General features: G+C 41.5%; 1 protein-coding gene across 3 annotated transcripts in view; it reads left to right on the plus strand.

Moving 5' to 3' along the window:
- The window catches only part of Alcam (activated leukocyte cell adhesion molecule), a 199802-nt gene extending 184113 nt beyond the window's left edge, over window positions 1–15689 (plus strand). For 2 of the 3 annotated variants that reach the window (XM_004670447.2, XM_045147417.1), the window contains 2 exons: window positions 11602–11712; window positions 13241–15689. In XM_004670447.2, coding sequence (XP_004670504.1) covers window positions 11602–11689 — 88 coding nt within the window. In that variant the 3' untranslated portion in view covers window positions 11690–11712; window positions 13241–15689. Of the gene's footprint in view, window positions 1–11601; window positions 11713–11815; window positions 11956–13240 lie in introns of those variants that run through there. The other variant, XM_045147416.1, reaches the window with a different exon arrangement.
- The last annotated feature ends 262 nt before the right edge of the window (window positions 15690–15951 follow it).

Genomic DNA, 15951 nt, shown 5'->3' on the forward strand with positions numbered 1-15951 from the left:
TTTGACCAGTCTTTTCCTATTTCGCAATTAGATGTGATGAAAAGGTTGGGTTTTAGTTTTGTTTGTTTGATTGATTGATTGTTTTTACTGAGGACCTAAGCATTCCTTACCTAAGGGAGAAATTTCTCTGTAGAATATTAGAAATCCTAAGGATGTGGAATTGAAAGCGGTTGTAATAAGAGAACCTGTTGGGATGGTGCTATGGCTTAGCAAGAAGGTGCTTGCTACGCATTCATAAAGATCCTCAGGACACACATACCTATGTCACTGAAACCACAAGAAACTGCTCAGCCTTTCTGGAGCTCTTCCTGGGAGCCTCTTGATATTTGGAACAAGACTATGCAAGGAAAAAGAAAATTACTGTAATTGAATTCTATTTCAGTCAGTGCTGCCTGGGGAGTGGTGGCTAAAATCTAGATGTGACAGAGTCCGCCTGGAACCTCAGCTCTAGGGAGCTGAAGATGGGAGTAGCCCCAGAGCTTGCTGGCCAGCTGCACGAGCTGAATGCAGGTCACTGCGAGACCATCTCTCCAAAACTACCATGGTGACGAAAGAAGACACCCAGTACCACCTCTGGCATCGACATGCACACATGTGCATGAGTGTTCACACACTTACACACACACACACACACATACATATACACCAACTATATATTCTTTATCTATTTCTCTAAATCAAGAAATTGCTGACAACTGTCATCAGGTATTAGAGCTCCTTTCTTTACCTCTGGCTTTGCATTAAGTTTGGCCCACTCTGATGAGAGCCGTAACCAGAGGAAATGGAAAAATAATTGTCACCCACCTTGGACATGACCCTCATTGCCCGCACAGGTTCCTATGGAAGCTGTTGGAAGTGGTCCTTCTGTGCGGTGTGGGCACCCACCAATGCCAGCCCTCTGGGGGGGAAATTTGGAATACTATACAATAGAAATCACAGAATGAGAAAGAGTTAAGGATTTTTTTTCACATTCTGAGAGATTTTGTTGCACTATATGTATGTGTGTGTGTGTGTGTGTGTGTGTGTGTGTGTGTATGTATGTATCTCCTATTTTTGAAAAAATTTCATAAGCATTCACTTATGTATTATTTGATGTTGGCATTAGTTTGGTATTTCAACTTCAAATTTCTATTACAATATTTTATCATTTCTTTCCAAATTATGTCTCCTAGAGTGACGCTCTGTGCTGGGTGCACGCTCTTGCCCCTTCACTTTCCTACTTCCTCTAGCATCCTGGCCTCCTCTAGTAACTAGTTGTTACAACAGGAGCACTATTTTCAAAGGAAGGTAGACATGAAGGAGTTCTTGAGTGTCTAAAAGAGCTCATAGAAAGTACACTGTAATTGGAAAATATCAGCAGAAAAGTGTGAGGAGTTGAGACTTGATTTTAAACTTCCTTCTGCAGCCCAGTCGCCTTATGACTGTTGATAACAGTTCCCTGACTTCGGTTTATTGAGTCCCAATAACATACCTGTACTTGTACTTTATGTTCACCTAACACATAAGTCAGTCTCGTCATTCCCCCTATATGGCGGAAAAGAGCTTAGGAGCAGGAACATATTCAACATCTTGCATCTCCGAGTTGACAGCTGAGGATGAAAATCTAAGTCCATTAACCTCAAGGCCAAGACTCCACCTCATACATCAGACTTAATGAATGGGTATGTTAGGGCTTCTTCCCAAGTTAATTTATTATGATTCTATGATGTAATTTTTCTCTCATATTTAAAATGACCAAAAAGAGGTACTGCTGAAGAAAATATAAGACAAGTAACTATCATAATTTATATCAATTCATCTATGAAGAATGAATGCTTTTTGTAAAAATCCCTTCCTCCTTCAAATCATTGAGAAATAGTTTGCTAAAGAAAATGTTTAATGAAAATTGTATCTTTAGGTATGTTCTGTCCCATGTAATTCTTTCAAATCTCTGAAATATTCCAAAATTAAAAATCACATATTCTGTTTTAATACATCAATCTCATTTCATACATCAATCTCAAAGCTAAAGCAAAAGCACCCTGAGCAGTTTTCAAAGGTCTGACAAGAGAACTTTCAGTAACAGAAATGGAGAGACTCATAAAGTGCATGCAGATCTTACCTGTATACATTCATCCAGGGACTACCCACCCTGCCCACTGCTCCTTCTTCCTCCCCAGGCAGATCTAGTGTTTCCAATTGGCACATCTCACAGTGGCTAATGGCTTAGCCTGTTTGCGGAGATGTCAAGCACGGGTTGCAGAGCCTGGACCCCGGTGATGGGAGCTGGGCCCTGACGGCTGCTTGCTAAGCCTGTGACCATGGCGGGGACTTCATGTCGCTGTGAGTGGAGACGCGGCGAGGCCCACGCTCTCATACCTAAGAAGCACCGGTGCGTCACCACTGCTAGTGGTGATTATGTTGCAGTGTGCCATTAAGAGAAGGTTTCCTTCCTGTCACTCCTCGTCATTTCTTATTGCTTTGTTTCCTAACAATCTATAAACTTTTTTTTTAAAAAATGACCAATATGAAGCTCCCTAACATATATCCTGTAAATGTCATTTTACATTATACCTAGCAGCCTGCTTTTTCCTGCTCCGAATTGCAAATGGGCATGCTTTCAGCCTGGTTGTCCCCATACAGATACGTGGAAAGACGCTAGGGCTTGTCTGGAGGAACACAGCCTCTCTGGGGAGAGTTCGCATGACTGCCTTCATCTCCTTGCCTCCCTCCTCTGTTCCATGCTTTGCAGAATCACGCAACACTCACTTTTTATCCACCTATAAAATAAATGAGAAGAGAAATAGAGACAGCATCCATTTTCTCATCGTGCCTTTTGCCTGCTTCCTTCAAGTCAGTTACTTCCAAGTGTGTTTCTTACTGTGCTTACCACTACTATTTCTTTACCATTTAGATGTTCACTTGCTCCTTTCCTCTAAGGGCTTGAGGAGATCACTGAGCTGAAGCTTGCCCGTTGTACAACTCAAACACTGAACCTCTCAATTCCACTCTCAGTACTGCGCGACTTAACATTCCACAATTATCAACATACAATCTTTTCCTATTGATTCAGTCAAAATACTTTTAACTTTATTTCTGGTTCCTTTCTTGCAACCATGTAAGTAGAACTGTATTAAGTTCCAGTTATTTCTCATTTAACTCTGTTTTGTGAATATTACCTGCTCAAATAAGCCTTTCATCCTTTGGTCTACATTAAGATTTTTTTTTTCACATTATCCCTCTAGGGGCATTTGAAAGAAAGATGTATGTGGTTGTGGTTTCCTGTCACTGGCAGGTTGCAGTAATTAATAATTTGCTTACATCTTCTTACTCTTATATATATATTCAAATATATGAAATTATATACTGCACAAATCTAAGGAGGTTACAAATAAATGCTTTCATTTTTCCATTCCATATTTTGTTCAGCCTGCTATTATATTTTTATGTGTACACATGTAGAAAAAAACATACTGATATTATTTTATGCATTCTTTAGGTCAGGCTGACCTTAAGCCCCTTATGTAGACTAGGCTGACCAAGACTTTGCAGTGGTTTTCCTGTGGAAGTGTCTGAATTGCTGTCAATACCCAGTCATTGATGTGCTGTGGGGAAAATATAAGTAAAATACAGCCCTTGTTATCAGTGATCTTATGTTCAAGTGGAAAAAAAACTCAACTAAAAAGGTTACATATTTTGGTGTTTCACTGATGAACAGCTAACTGGAGAGCTGAGTTGAGATGTCAAATAGAAAAGCTGAATTTCTCCATATTTTAGGGCAAAAGACAGGGATACCTGCAGCTTCTCGATCAAAAGTATAAACGGGCTATGCTTTTAGAATGGCAAAACAAAAGAAGATCAAGACTTTCTAAAATGACAACTCAGCACCAAACTCATGAGCTCCCTGCTGGAAGCAGGTGACTGTGCCCTTGCCCTCTGTGTTCACAGTGGAAAGGGGAAGTGTAGCTGATCCTGCACACACTGTGTGGAGCCACTGCAGTTTACATAATAGGTACATAGGGCCAGCTTTGTAGAAAAGGGATTGGGCATTCAAGGAGTAATGAATGTAACCAAGGGGGAAAGATAGAAAAGAGAAACAAGGGCTGGAGGAATGGCTTAGCAGTTAAGGCGTTTGCCTGCAAAGCCAAAGGACCCCGGTTTGATTCCCCAGGACCCACGTTAGCCAGATGCACAAGGGGGCACACACGTCTGAAGTTCATTTGCAGTAGCTGGAGGCCCTGGCGCACCCATTCTCTCTCTCCCTCTCTCTCTCTCTCTCTCTCTCTCTCTCTCTCTCTCTCTCTCTTCCTCTTTCTCTTTCTCTGTCAAATAAATAAATAAAAATAAAATACTTTTAAAAAGAAGAGAGAAACAAATAACTGAATGGTGTGGATGTTATAATTAACAGGCAAGAGGATTAAAATGCCCACAAATAGGGCTAGGGAGATGATTCAGCAGTTGAAGGTATTTCCTTTCAAAGCCTGATGGCCTAGGTTTGATTGCTCAATACTCACATAAAGCCAGATAAAAACAGAGTGACATATGCATTTGGAGTTCATTTGCAGTAGCAGGAGGCCTTGTTACACCCATCCATTCTCTCTCTCTCTCCTTTTCTCTGCTTGCAAATATATAAATAAATTTTTAAAAATATCCATAAGTAACATTAAATAGAAAACATAGTCAATGGAGATGAGTGAAATAGAAAGTTAAACATATTTTATGATCACATTGTCATTTTATTACTGAAAATTAGGCCAGATGTGGTGGTGCATGCTCAGGAGGCAGATGCAGGAGGATCACTGTGAGGTCAAGTCCAGCCTGAGAGTACACAGGTCAGCCTGGGCTACAGTGAGACCCTCCACTGAGAAACTAAATATAATAAAATGTAATAATTAACATTTTAATGGATGAATTTGGAAGCAAATTGGCCACAACAGGACAGAAACTGAGTTAACTGAAACATAGGTCAATGAAAACCACTCAGATTAGAGCACAAACAGGAAAATGAATAGTTAAGGCAAATAAAAACATAAACACGGGAGGCATAAATTAATAGCCATTATGTATAATTAAAACCCTAGCCTTAAAGTAAGCAGCTATGCCCATTACCAGTGAAACCTAAGGAAATTGTGTTTTAACCCTACTGGGTACACCATTATATATGTCACAAACGAATGTGATTTTAAACTACAGGTTGAGATTTAACAAAAAGCAGAACATCAATGAATGCATATGGCGCTTTTCAGTTTATCCATATCTTACAAGAACAACTAAAACTCGTCAGTGCAACCCTCTTTTGTTACTTTGGGGAGGTCATAATGACTGGAAGGGCACATGAGATCTGTTGTTTCATTTCTGGAGTTCAGTGCTACCTATACACGTGACCTAGTCTCTCAGAGTTCACAGGGCTGCGCACATGGTAGCGGCATTAGCTTATATGACTGCTCATCTTCAGCGTGGCAATCTTTACAAGGATTTCCAAACTTTCTTAAAGCCTTAGAGACCATCCCAGCTCATCTCTCCAACTTTTATACTTGCAGTTTGTCACATTTTTGCTACGCCAGATACCTGAGACATAAAACTATTAGGTCAGTATTATTTGGATCAGCTGGGCCTGATGTCACGTACACTGCTGTGGTGGAGGGAGGCACAGGAAGCAGGGTGGGATCACCATGGGCAAGGGCCAAGTCCGAAGCAGAAAGGCGCTCCCAGTGACTGCTTCTTCACTGGGCCTCACCTCTCGTGGTGCTACTGATCTTATACTTACTGATGATCTGTTCCGCTCTCGAGTCCAAACGAATTGAAGCACCGCGTAGGTCAGAGTGCTCATGCTCCGATCATCTTTGGCAGCACTCTGACTGACACACGTGTAAGGTGAGCTTACCTGATTTCCTGAGACCTCCCTCCCTCCCTCCCCCCCTCCCTCCCTCCCTCTCTTCACATGCAGTCAGTTGAGTCTGGCTGGAATTCACAACAAACCTTCTGCCTTAGGTGCCTCTCCATCCAATGAAGCTTTACTGCTAAGATAAACCATTGTCAACTTGACTGACAGTTAAACACATCTCCAAATAACATGAGCCGTGACAAAATTCCGCCTTGCATTCTATAACTGGGCAGAATATAACCAAAAGTCACGCTGTTCTCCCCCAGAGCCTCAAAGTTTCGCTGACTATTTCCAGCACAAATACCCCCAGTCGTGTCTACCCGCTGAGTCAAAAAGAGCGTCCGTACTTCTGAGACACAAGGGCAGAGTGCACAGATCCCTGCTCCACAGGGAAGAACGGGGTGTGAAAGGCGGCAGAGATCCAAGGCAAGATTGACATCTGTCAGAGCAAATGGTGAATCCTGTAGCTTCATGCTCAGCTAGCAGCATGCATGCTGGTGGAAGGCGCTCTCCAAAGGATGCTGACCTTTGCGTCCCTCGGACCTCAGCCGTTCCCAGCTCTCAGCCACGTTCTGCAGCCCTGATTGTCTCCGCGCATCATTGGCTTCACCTCCCCAGCTTCACGTACCGCTGTCTTGGGGTGCTTGCTTGGAAACATCTGAACCTGATGCCTTTGAAATTTAGGTGGAAGGCTTTACAACCCTGAGACACCTGGATTCTGCACACTCGCAAAAACAACATCATATGGACAAGTTCTGCTCACTTGAGGAGTTTCTGGGCCACCATGGACTGGGCTCTGGTGCTTCTAGTTGCCTGGTTGCTTAAAGCTCAGGAGACACTTCCCTTGGTGACTGTGCATGTCAGAGAACCCAGAGTCTCTTTATTTCAAGATAACGTCCTAAAACGACCTGGCACTTTTACTCCCTTGGCTATGGAATCTCATTGATTCCACAGATGGCCTTGAGGTTTCTTTCCTATCATTCAGATGCAAACTTCATCACTTGTTTTCAGTGATACTGACCTCACAAACTACCTCCATGTGCACCAACTTTCTATGAACTTTTCTGACCAAATGGCTAGTTTTGCAGATTTTCTCACTCTATTTTTTTTTTTTCCCCCGCTTCCAGTTCTTACTGTAACCGTAACTCAGAGCAGCTAGCAATACCATACAATGCCTCAATGCTGGGCTATCTTGAAATTTCCTCCATCAGATTAACTAATCCATCATCTTTAAATTCATGATAGGCGTGTTCTCATAAGTCTAAGAGCATGGACAAAATGGAGACAAGCTCTTTGCCAGATGTAATTCTAACTATATGTATGTGTGAGATCTATGTTATTCTTACATTCATTTGCAAAAAAGAGGAAAAATATTTTATCTATTTTATGATGTAACATTTTATTACAGATGAAATTATTTATGCAATATAAGTTTGAGTCCATCTTGAACTACAGATGGACTAAAAATTGATATTGCCTCATACACATTTCTGAATTTGTATCCTGTAAAATGCTACTGCTTATAATGAACTTGAGCATGTTTTCCAGGATTTGAAGTTGCCTTACTGCCTTAGAATCGATTTGGAAACTATTATTTGAGATAAATTAAGCATTTTAGAATCACAAATTAAGTTCAGCTCGTGTTACCTATAATGAATGCCCCAATTCACTCTCAGGCTTCATCTTGTTTACAAATACATTATACTTTTTGCAGCTCTTTCCCTAACAAAGATCTAATTCTTAGAAAAATGAGTTAAGCAATTATATTGTAATTCTATTTTAAGCCTAGAAACACTCTTAAGGGGAATGTGGCATATTCTGTCCTTAGCTTCCTTAACTCGGAGACTCATACATTATTACTTAAAAGCCTAAAGTAGAAGCATTACTAGGAATTATGTAGATGATATTTTACAGCACCATGCTTGTGTGATCCCCTAATGTACTTAGAGGAAAATGTAGGGAGTGAAGGACTGATGCAGGAATTTGAGGTTCAGGAGGGGGTCTCCCAAAACTTACAAACCCCAATTTGGGGTCATTATCTTACTTTTCACAAAGAATAGATAAAATAGACTCGAGGGGGATAAATTATGCATTATTACGTTTACTTAGGGAGAAATCACAAATTGTAGGCTTTGTTTAAGGAAAATTGGGGTCTGGGAAAGGGCTGGAGCAGAGTCACAGGACATGGAAGATAAGAAACACAGTTGTGTGGAAGGCACAGTGTGGTTCAGGGGCTCATTTAAGAGAAACGGAGGTCTAGGAAGGGGCTGGAGCAGAGCCACAAGCATGTGGAAGACAAAACCAAGGAGCTTATGTAGGGAGATTTAGACTCTGTCAAGTGTAGGTGGCAATGGTTTAAGGAAGAGCAGTGGAGGGAAAGCACCAAAGCAGAGACCGGGAAAGTCAGATGAGAAATGGGTAGTAAAGAGAAGAGTTTAGAGAAAGTACACAGGCACTCAGCCCAGAATCTAGAGGAGATTCCTACGTGGTGGATCAGAGTTTAATGAAAATGCAAACAGGGTAGACTCAGAGATCAGAGGAAAATCATAAATGTAATTTAAAGTGAGAAGGTACCCCAAAGCATAAAACAGAAGAAAGCCGAAAAGCTGCTCTACCTTACCCAGCCTGGCTTTGGGGGGGGGGGATAGTCAGACATACTTGTGCCCAGGGATCACAGGGCAGAGAGAGAGAGAGCAGAGACCAGCACTTACAAGCATTAACAGTGGAACAAAAACAGATTCTTTCCTCAGACTCTGGTAGGTAAGGGCTTAAGATGGGTTTGCAGACTCACAGGGTGGACCCCCAAAGGCCAGCCCACCTAGGTCGAGTGCTAGACTGGAGGCAGCAAAGGACACTGGGGGCTGTTGTGGATGAAAGGGATCAGACACCAGTCCCATTGCTGCCCGACCTGGTGGCATTTTCTGGTTTTCTCTTTGGTCTCAGGAGGAGGTTCTGACACACTGCAGCCCCCTCCCCCAGGGTCGTTTCTGTCCTTTCTGCAGTTCTCTTGCTGTCCCTGAGAATTTGCAGTTCCCAGGAGATGCTCATACTGTTGGTCTGGGGGACACAAGTGGAAAGCCGTCATGTCAGAGTTTTTCTAGTTTTGCCTTCCCCATGTTTTGTTGATCAGCTGTAGTTTCCATAACGCTGATGTGACTCCTTTTGTGAAAGAGCACACATGAACATAAATGCTGCATTAGCTCAACTGGGCTGCATAGCAGCAAATGTCTAGTAGGATAATGAAACGCTCTCTGAATATATTTGCAGAAAATGCCAAGAATGAAAACATTGACTAAAATCAGCGGGGAGAAAGTAACCCCGCTGACATTATGCTCCAACAAAATATCGTAAAGTTTCAATTGGTCTTGCCTCTTGTCATTGACTGTTTGTAACCCTGCTTTGAGGCTAGTGATCTCAGGAGGTGCTGTTTACCAGTCCAGCTGCGCAGACATGGCAGTGTTCATCCTGGCCTTTACTGTGACGGTGTGGCTTGAATGTAAAACATCCTCCATAGGACCGTGTGTTGGAACACATGGTCCTCAGATGGTGGAGCTAGTTTGGAAGATTATGAAACCTTTCGAAGGAGGATGCTTGTTAAAGGACGTAGGTAACACAGAGTAAGACTTGAGGTTTTGTAGCTCGGCGTCACTTCCTGTTCACCTTCTGCTTCCTGCCTGTGGGATACGACGTGACTTCTGGGCCACCTGTTCCCACCGCCATGTCCTCCCTGCCAGACAGGACGTTTTCTCCTGAACTGTAATTAAAACTAAATCCTTCCTCCCTTAAGCTGCTTCTTGTCAGAGCAACACGCAACAGGTGGGGCCGTTTGCTGTGATAAATCTGGCCATACTGCTCGTAGGTCTGTGGAACTGGTTTGTGGGAGGAATGTGAAAGAATGTGAAACTTTGGGGCAAGAGAAACCCTACCATGCAGAAGCCAAGCTTAAGGAGCCATGCTGGTGAGAATTTAGGAGACCATAATGCTAAGAGAAAAATTAGAGATAGAGGCCCACCCAGCTCATGAAGTTTCAGGGGGAACGAGGACTCTATTGGGAACTGTACTAGAGGCTGTTTATGGTATACTCAGGCAAAGAATCTGGCCACATTCTGCTCATGTCTTAAGAAACTGGAAAGGGGCAAATCTAAAATGAATAGACTAATATGTTTAAAGAAAATTCCAAGGCAGGATTGTATTCAGTCTATGTCACAGTTATTACTCACTACTCTTACTCAGGTCTACAGCAAAATTTTTTTTCTTTTCTTTTTGGTTTCTTGAGGTAGGGTTTCACTCTAGTCTAGGCCGACCTGTGTTCTCAGGGTGGCCTCAAACTCGCGGCAGTCCTCCTACCTCTGCCTCCCAAGTGCTGGGATCAAAGGTGTGTGCCATCTTGCCTGACTTAAAAGAGAATTTAAAAAAAAAAAAAGAAGAAAGAATGGTAAAGCTTAGAGAGGAAAGGTTTGTGAACCAGTTTAAATTTATAAGCAATGAGACTGAAGCTGGCAAAGCATTGGTGAATACTGAAGAGACAAAGAGATAAACCCTACTGAAAAGAAACCTCACTCTTCCCTGGAAAGGTGTTCTGAGGGCAGAACCCCACCCACTGAAGGCTCTAACTTGTGAAAATACAAATTTTCTTGAAAGGAGAAAGCCACACTAGAGATTCCCTGACAAACAACAACAACAACAACAAAAGCCTAGGAAAGTATTCCCACCCATTCATCTACCAAGGCGCCCAGATGCCACTACAGTTGTGGGCCACTCTGAGATGGCAGCGGGACTTCGCAGTGCCATCTACATGCTGCTGGCTTTATAGGTGCGAACCGTGCAAGACCTCCTGGTCACGGAGCCCTGTCCCCAGTTTCAGAGCTCCTGAGCATGTGGGATATGAGGGATGCCTGCCGAGGAAAGCCGCAGGCCGGGATCGCAGCTGGTCAAAAAGATGTGGGCGTCGGGGGTAGAACTTTAAGGGGTACCCCAGCTACAATGTGGGGCCCAGGTGGCAAAATCCGAAGCACCAGTTCCAAACCTGGATCTGAAGAATTGAGCGTTTGCCACGCTGCGCTTCACTCTTGCTGAGATCCAGTGGGGCTTTCCTTCGCTCCCCGTGCCCCTCGGACAGGCAGACGTTCACTGCCCCTCTGCGCCTCGGAAGCCCGCACCTGGCTCTTGGTGTTCCAGGGTATTACCGTTCAGGGCTTCCCTTGGGTCTCAGAAGAGACTTTGGACTTCTGAGCTGTGTGTGGAGTTTGTGAACGGCCGTGGGGACTTCTGAGGTTGGACTGAGTGCACTTCGCATCATGAGATGCCCGTGGTCCGCTGGGGCCAAAGCAGATGGTTTAATTACAAAATGTCCAGAGTCTCGTGTGTTTCATCACTTCGTCTCCAGCTGGTGGCTGTTGGGGAGGACCGTGGATCACCTGTGCCTCCACGCAAGACCTCTCCTGGGGGAAGCAGGACCCTGGGGATCGTCCTGATCCTGCTTCCCTCTGTTTCACCCCCACCCACCGCCGTTCCTGCCGTCATACCTTCCCTTCCGCGGTGTGCTGTTTGCTATTGAAACTATGGACCAAAATAAACCCCTCTTCTCCCTAAGATGCTTCCTCTCAGGTATTTGGTCAGCAGTTAGGAAACTACTAACAAATCTGAGAAACCCTTACTTTTTACAGATACTTTCCAATTAAAACCTTAATTTTTTTTTATTTTATGCATGAATGTGATGGTTATTTAATTCTCTTCAGGACTGCATCAAAACATGTGAACAAGGACCTTGGTAATATGGAAGAGAACAAAAAGTTAGAAGAAAACAATCACAAAACAGAAGCCTAAGAGAGGAGTGGTTCTTGCGGCAGGTGAGTAGGAATGACAAGGTTCAGAGAGGTGACTCCCAGAAGGTGGGGGACCCCTGAGGGGATGGAAGGAATAGCTTCATTTTCAGGTGCTTCCCACTTACAGCTTCCAAAACAGGACGAGAGTTTTCCAAAAGGGAACGTCGGTGACCCCGACAGAGCTCTCGGAAGAATGGAATCACACCGGTCTCCTCCCCAACACAGCCGTTATCCTCTGAATAATAAAAGTCACTTTTGAGAGTCTGACATCTAATTTGCATTTTGTTTTCTAATGCCAAAAATTTTGCTGAGTACAAAGAAGCATTGCTTTTTTAAATTGGTATATAGGTTCAGCAAGAGTAAGCTCTCCAAATTTATTTTCAAAAGCCATTAGAATAAAATTTAAAATATAAGTATTTTACTTGAAGCATATAATTGTGAGTATATTTATATATCCATCTCCCAAATCATTTTAGTAAAAAGGCTGATAAATATGCATATACACACAAACAGAGGCTTTTCTAGCTGTTATACATACATTATATTTATGTGGCTACATGTCTATACAATATCTATGTGTGCATATGTATGTATGTGTATATAATGTATGTCCCAGTACTGCATATATCACATATGGTCATATATATTAGCTGTAATGGGTGTGGTTTCTAAGACCGCCTTACAAAGGTGTATGCCTCAACGGTATTGTCACATAGAATCTGAGCCTTTTCTTTTTGGTTCCCTTCAAACAAACAAAGGAGTCATTTAGACCAGTTATTCTAGTCCTGGAGGACACGTTACTGTAGGCATTGCTAAGTCAATGCAAAAAGGCCCACCTGCTATAAAGCTTGGGTGTAATGTAAATTAACTAGATGCCACCATCTGAGCTGGTCATTTGAGTTAATCTTATGAAAAGATAGCATGGGGCATGGAAAACAAGTGTAATGGAAGGATAGTCATGGCAGATGAACACGGTGTAATGGAAAGGAGGTGAATCTGGGACATCTGAAAGCCACAATCACAAGGTGATGGGCAAAAGAAGTCAGAGGTGGATTCCTTCTCCTGGTCTGCCCACCACTGGATCCCAAATATGCAGCCATTTCACACTTTCTTCCCCATAACTCTTACTGGCTTTTGCTCAATCCCTTGGAAACATAAATTCTACTATCCATCTCACTGGAATGCTAATAACAAGTCCCACAGCTTAGATTATGATTTAAGGGGATGAATGTATTTTAAGTTTGAGGAAAAGTTGGAATGAAATAGTACTCTGAAACATAATCTTCACACGAATTGAACGTGTACTAGACAAGAAAAGAAGGGAGGGAGGAAGTAAAGGGATGGTTTCCAGCAACTCCAGGGAAGACTACAATGGATATAGCATGGCTGGGTATACAGATGGATTCAGGGAAAATATTCTCCTAAAAGATCTCTCCTATGAAGTAATTCTCATCACTCTAGTGCAGTTCATCAGTTCAGTACAAAGCATCTGTTGATGGTAGAAAATGATTGCTATGGTAACTTATTTAAATTATTTTTTTCATCATTTCAGAGAATAAAAACATATAGACCAATTGAAGCATGAACGTGGATTGTATTTAAGACAAAAAACAAAAAACAAAACAAAGACACTGACAGCAATTCATGGTTCAAGTATTAAGCAGTTCATTCTACCAAGCTGTCACAGGATTATAGAGAATTATCTCAAGTAAAACAATGAAATGAAATTACAAAGAGTAACAACAAGATTTGGCAGCCATGATAATAGGTCATATGTTGTGTTTGGTTTGAATTTTTTTTTCTGTAAATGTCTGCACTGAGGATTTCTTTTTGGTTTGCCTTTTATGTAAATTTTTTACGTAGCTATTTTTATACACTGTAAGCTTTGTTCTGAGAGTTGCTGTTAATCTGATGTATAGTGTAATGTTTTTATTTCGGTTGTTTATATGGATAAGCTGAGCAGGTACATTGCTGATTCTGGTTGTTATCCGTAATACTCCAGACTTTCTTTCGAGCACCTAAAACCCACAGGTGGCAGTTTGTAGAGATTGGGGACACACACATCGCCCTACCCAAAACCTGTGTTTATCATGAGACCGGGAGGCCATGAGCCAGCTTGCTAAGCACCGCAAGTGGATACTGTGTGCGTGATACCCTCTGACCTGTTATCAAGTCACAGAAACCTTCAGTCACGCTGAGGAGGACAGTACTCCCAAACTGACAAGTTTGCTTTTCTGAAAGACATTACACCAAATTTGGGTAACACTAATTTAGAGATACCTGCTAGTCCACTGTATTTTGTAAGAGTCAAAGAGTGCAAAAGAAAAATCAATGATTCAGAGAGAGAGTTTGGGAAAATTACAGATAGCATCCTCATGTTCATAGATACAAGATAAATCACAGTTATTAAAATTGGTGTTAAATCCTTTGGGTTCTCCACTGCCTTAAAATCATACCTATTTCCTTTAAAAAATATAAAAGATATCAGTCAGAATTAGAGATTTTTAACAGTGGTCATTATTAAAGCTGTGTTATTTTCCACAGAATATAGAATATATATTTTTTTCGTGTGTGTTTTTGTTAACTACGCTACAAATATTGAATGCACCTTGAGATAATTTAGTGTTTTTAACTGGTACATAATTTATCAAGCAGTACATAAGAGTGTAATAATATAATGTCTATGTCTCTTTAGTTACATTCAAATTTGTAACTTTATAAACATGTTTTATGCTTGAGAAACTTTTTAAGGTGGTGGTATAAATGGAAACTTTTTCAAGTAGACTGAGTAAGGGCCAATAGCTACTTGTGATTAGACTTTTAAACTTTGCTCTTTCAGCAGACGCCTGGTTTCTAGGAGAATGCTGCACAGCCATTTTTGGTCCAGGATTTGCATAACTAACTGAGAAAAGAAAAATGAACATTAGATTTCCAAGTATAGAAGTATGTCCTTTAAGAGGAAAGGGAAAACTGGTGTTTGTTTTTTAGTCTCGAGGAATAAAAATATGAATGCAATAGAAAACTAATTGAAAATTAAACACTTACGGAGATTGAGGATAACATTCTGTTACGTCTGCATCACTAAGAGACACATTATTGTACATTTGTAACCATTTATTGTCTGAGCAATAGTGACTCAGTTTAATAAAAGCTTCCTGTAGTGCATTGGTATGGATTAAATACATGAAATATTCTATTAGACTCAATGCTGTGTAAATTATTATGGTAAAAAAGAAAATATGATATTTTGCCTCTAAACTTTGATTTATTGAAGTTTTATTTGGAAGAAAAAAATTTGAATCTTGGTCAATATTCAAACCAAAGTGGAAGGGGAAACAAAACCAAAGTTGCTTGTTTTGCATGGCAAAGCCTTTCTGTCATCACTGTAAATACTGTGATTTCTTTTTATTTTCTTTTTAGAATTTTGTTAAAGAAATTCTAAAATTTTAAACACCTGCTTTCCACAATAAATCATGAACACTAAAGTGAGATTATTTCCACATTAATAGGTTTTTTTTTTTTTCTTTTGGTGTGGGAGCTCAGAAGTTTAAAGTCTTACTGCTAAGTTATGTTTGCTACAAGAAGCAACTGGATAGCAGAAAGAGTGTTATACCACAGTTATGGCTTGGTGTCCACTTGCAGTGGTTAACTAAATCCAAAAGCGGCTGTCAGAACCTAGACAGCAGAGCAGGAGAAGCTCAGTGGATGAGAGCAGATTTCAGAGCAGGGACAACTTTGTTATTATCCAATCAGTGTCTGGACAAAGAAGAAATCTCAGTTGCCTAGCAGCAGCCACGCCCACCGTGGCACTGGAGGAGGATAATGTGCAGTCTTCAGGTTCTGGGGTTTCTTCCCCCAACTGCACTCCTCAGCAGCAGGAGGCAGGTGTTACCAGTTCAAGGTTCACTCCCTATATGTGATCATAGGAACTGTATGTGAAAATGGATTAACATACCCCTCTATGCCTAAAAGATAATAAAAATGAAATATGTCTTCACATATCTTCATAGCTGTCTGTCTCTTGTCTATGATAGCATGTTCATGCATAAAAAGTGATTTTTAAAATACAAAGTAAAAAACTCAATGTGACTGTCCGTTCCTTTGGAAGAGGATCGTAGAATAATAAAACTACCCATGACTTTCCTAAGCCAGGAGGGCCCCTTATCTCACTCCACATCTTGCTAACTGCTGTTTCTGTAAAATGTTTGTCTTCTCTGATAGACCTGTGGTGGCCTGGGCTGTCCCTTTTAACTAGACTCTGAG

The sequence above is a fragment of the Jaculus jaculus genome, chromosome 4 (assembly GCF_020740685.1).
Source record: "Jaculus jaculus isolate mJacJac1 chromosome 4, mJacJac1.mat.Y.cur, whole genome shotgun sequence".
In the NCBI taxonomy this organism is placed as follows: domain Eukaryota; kingdom Metazoa; phylum Chordata; class Mammalia; order Rodentia; family Dipodidae; genus Jaculus; species Jaculus jaculus.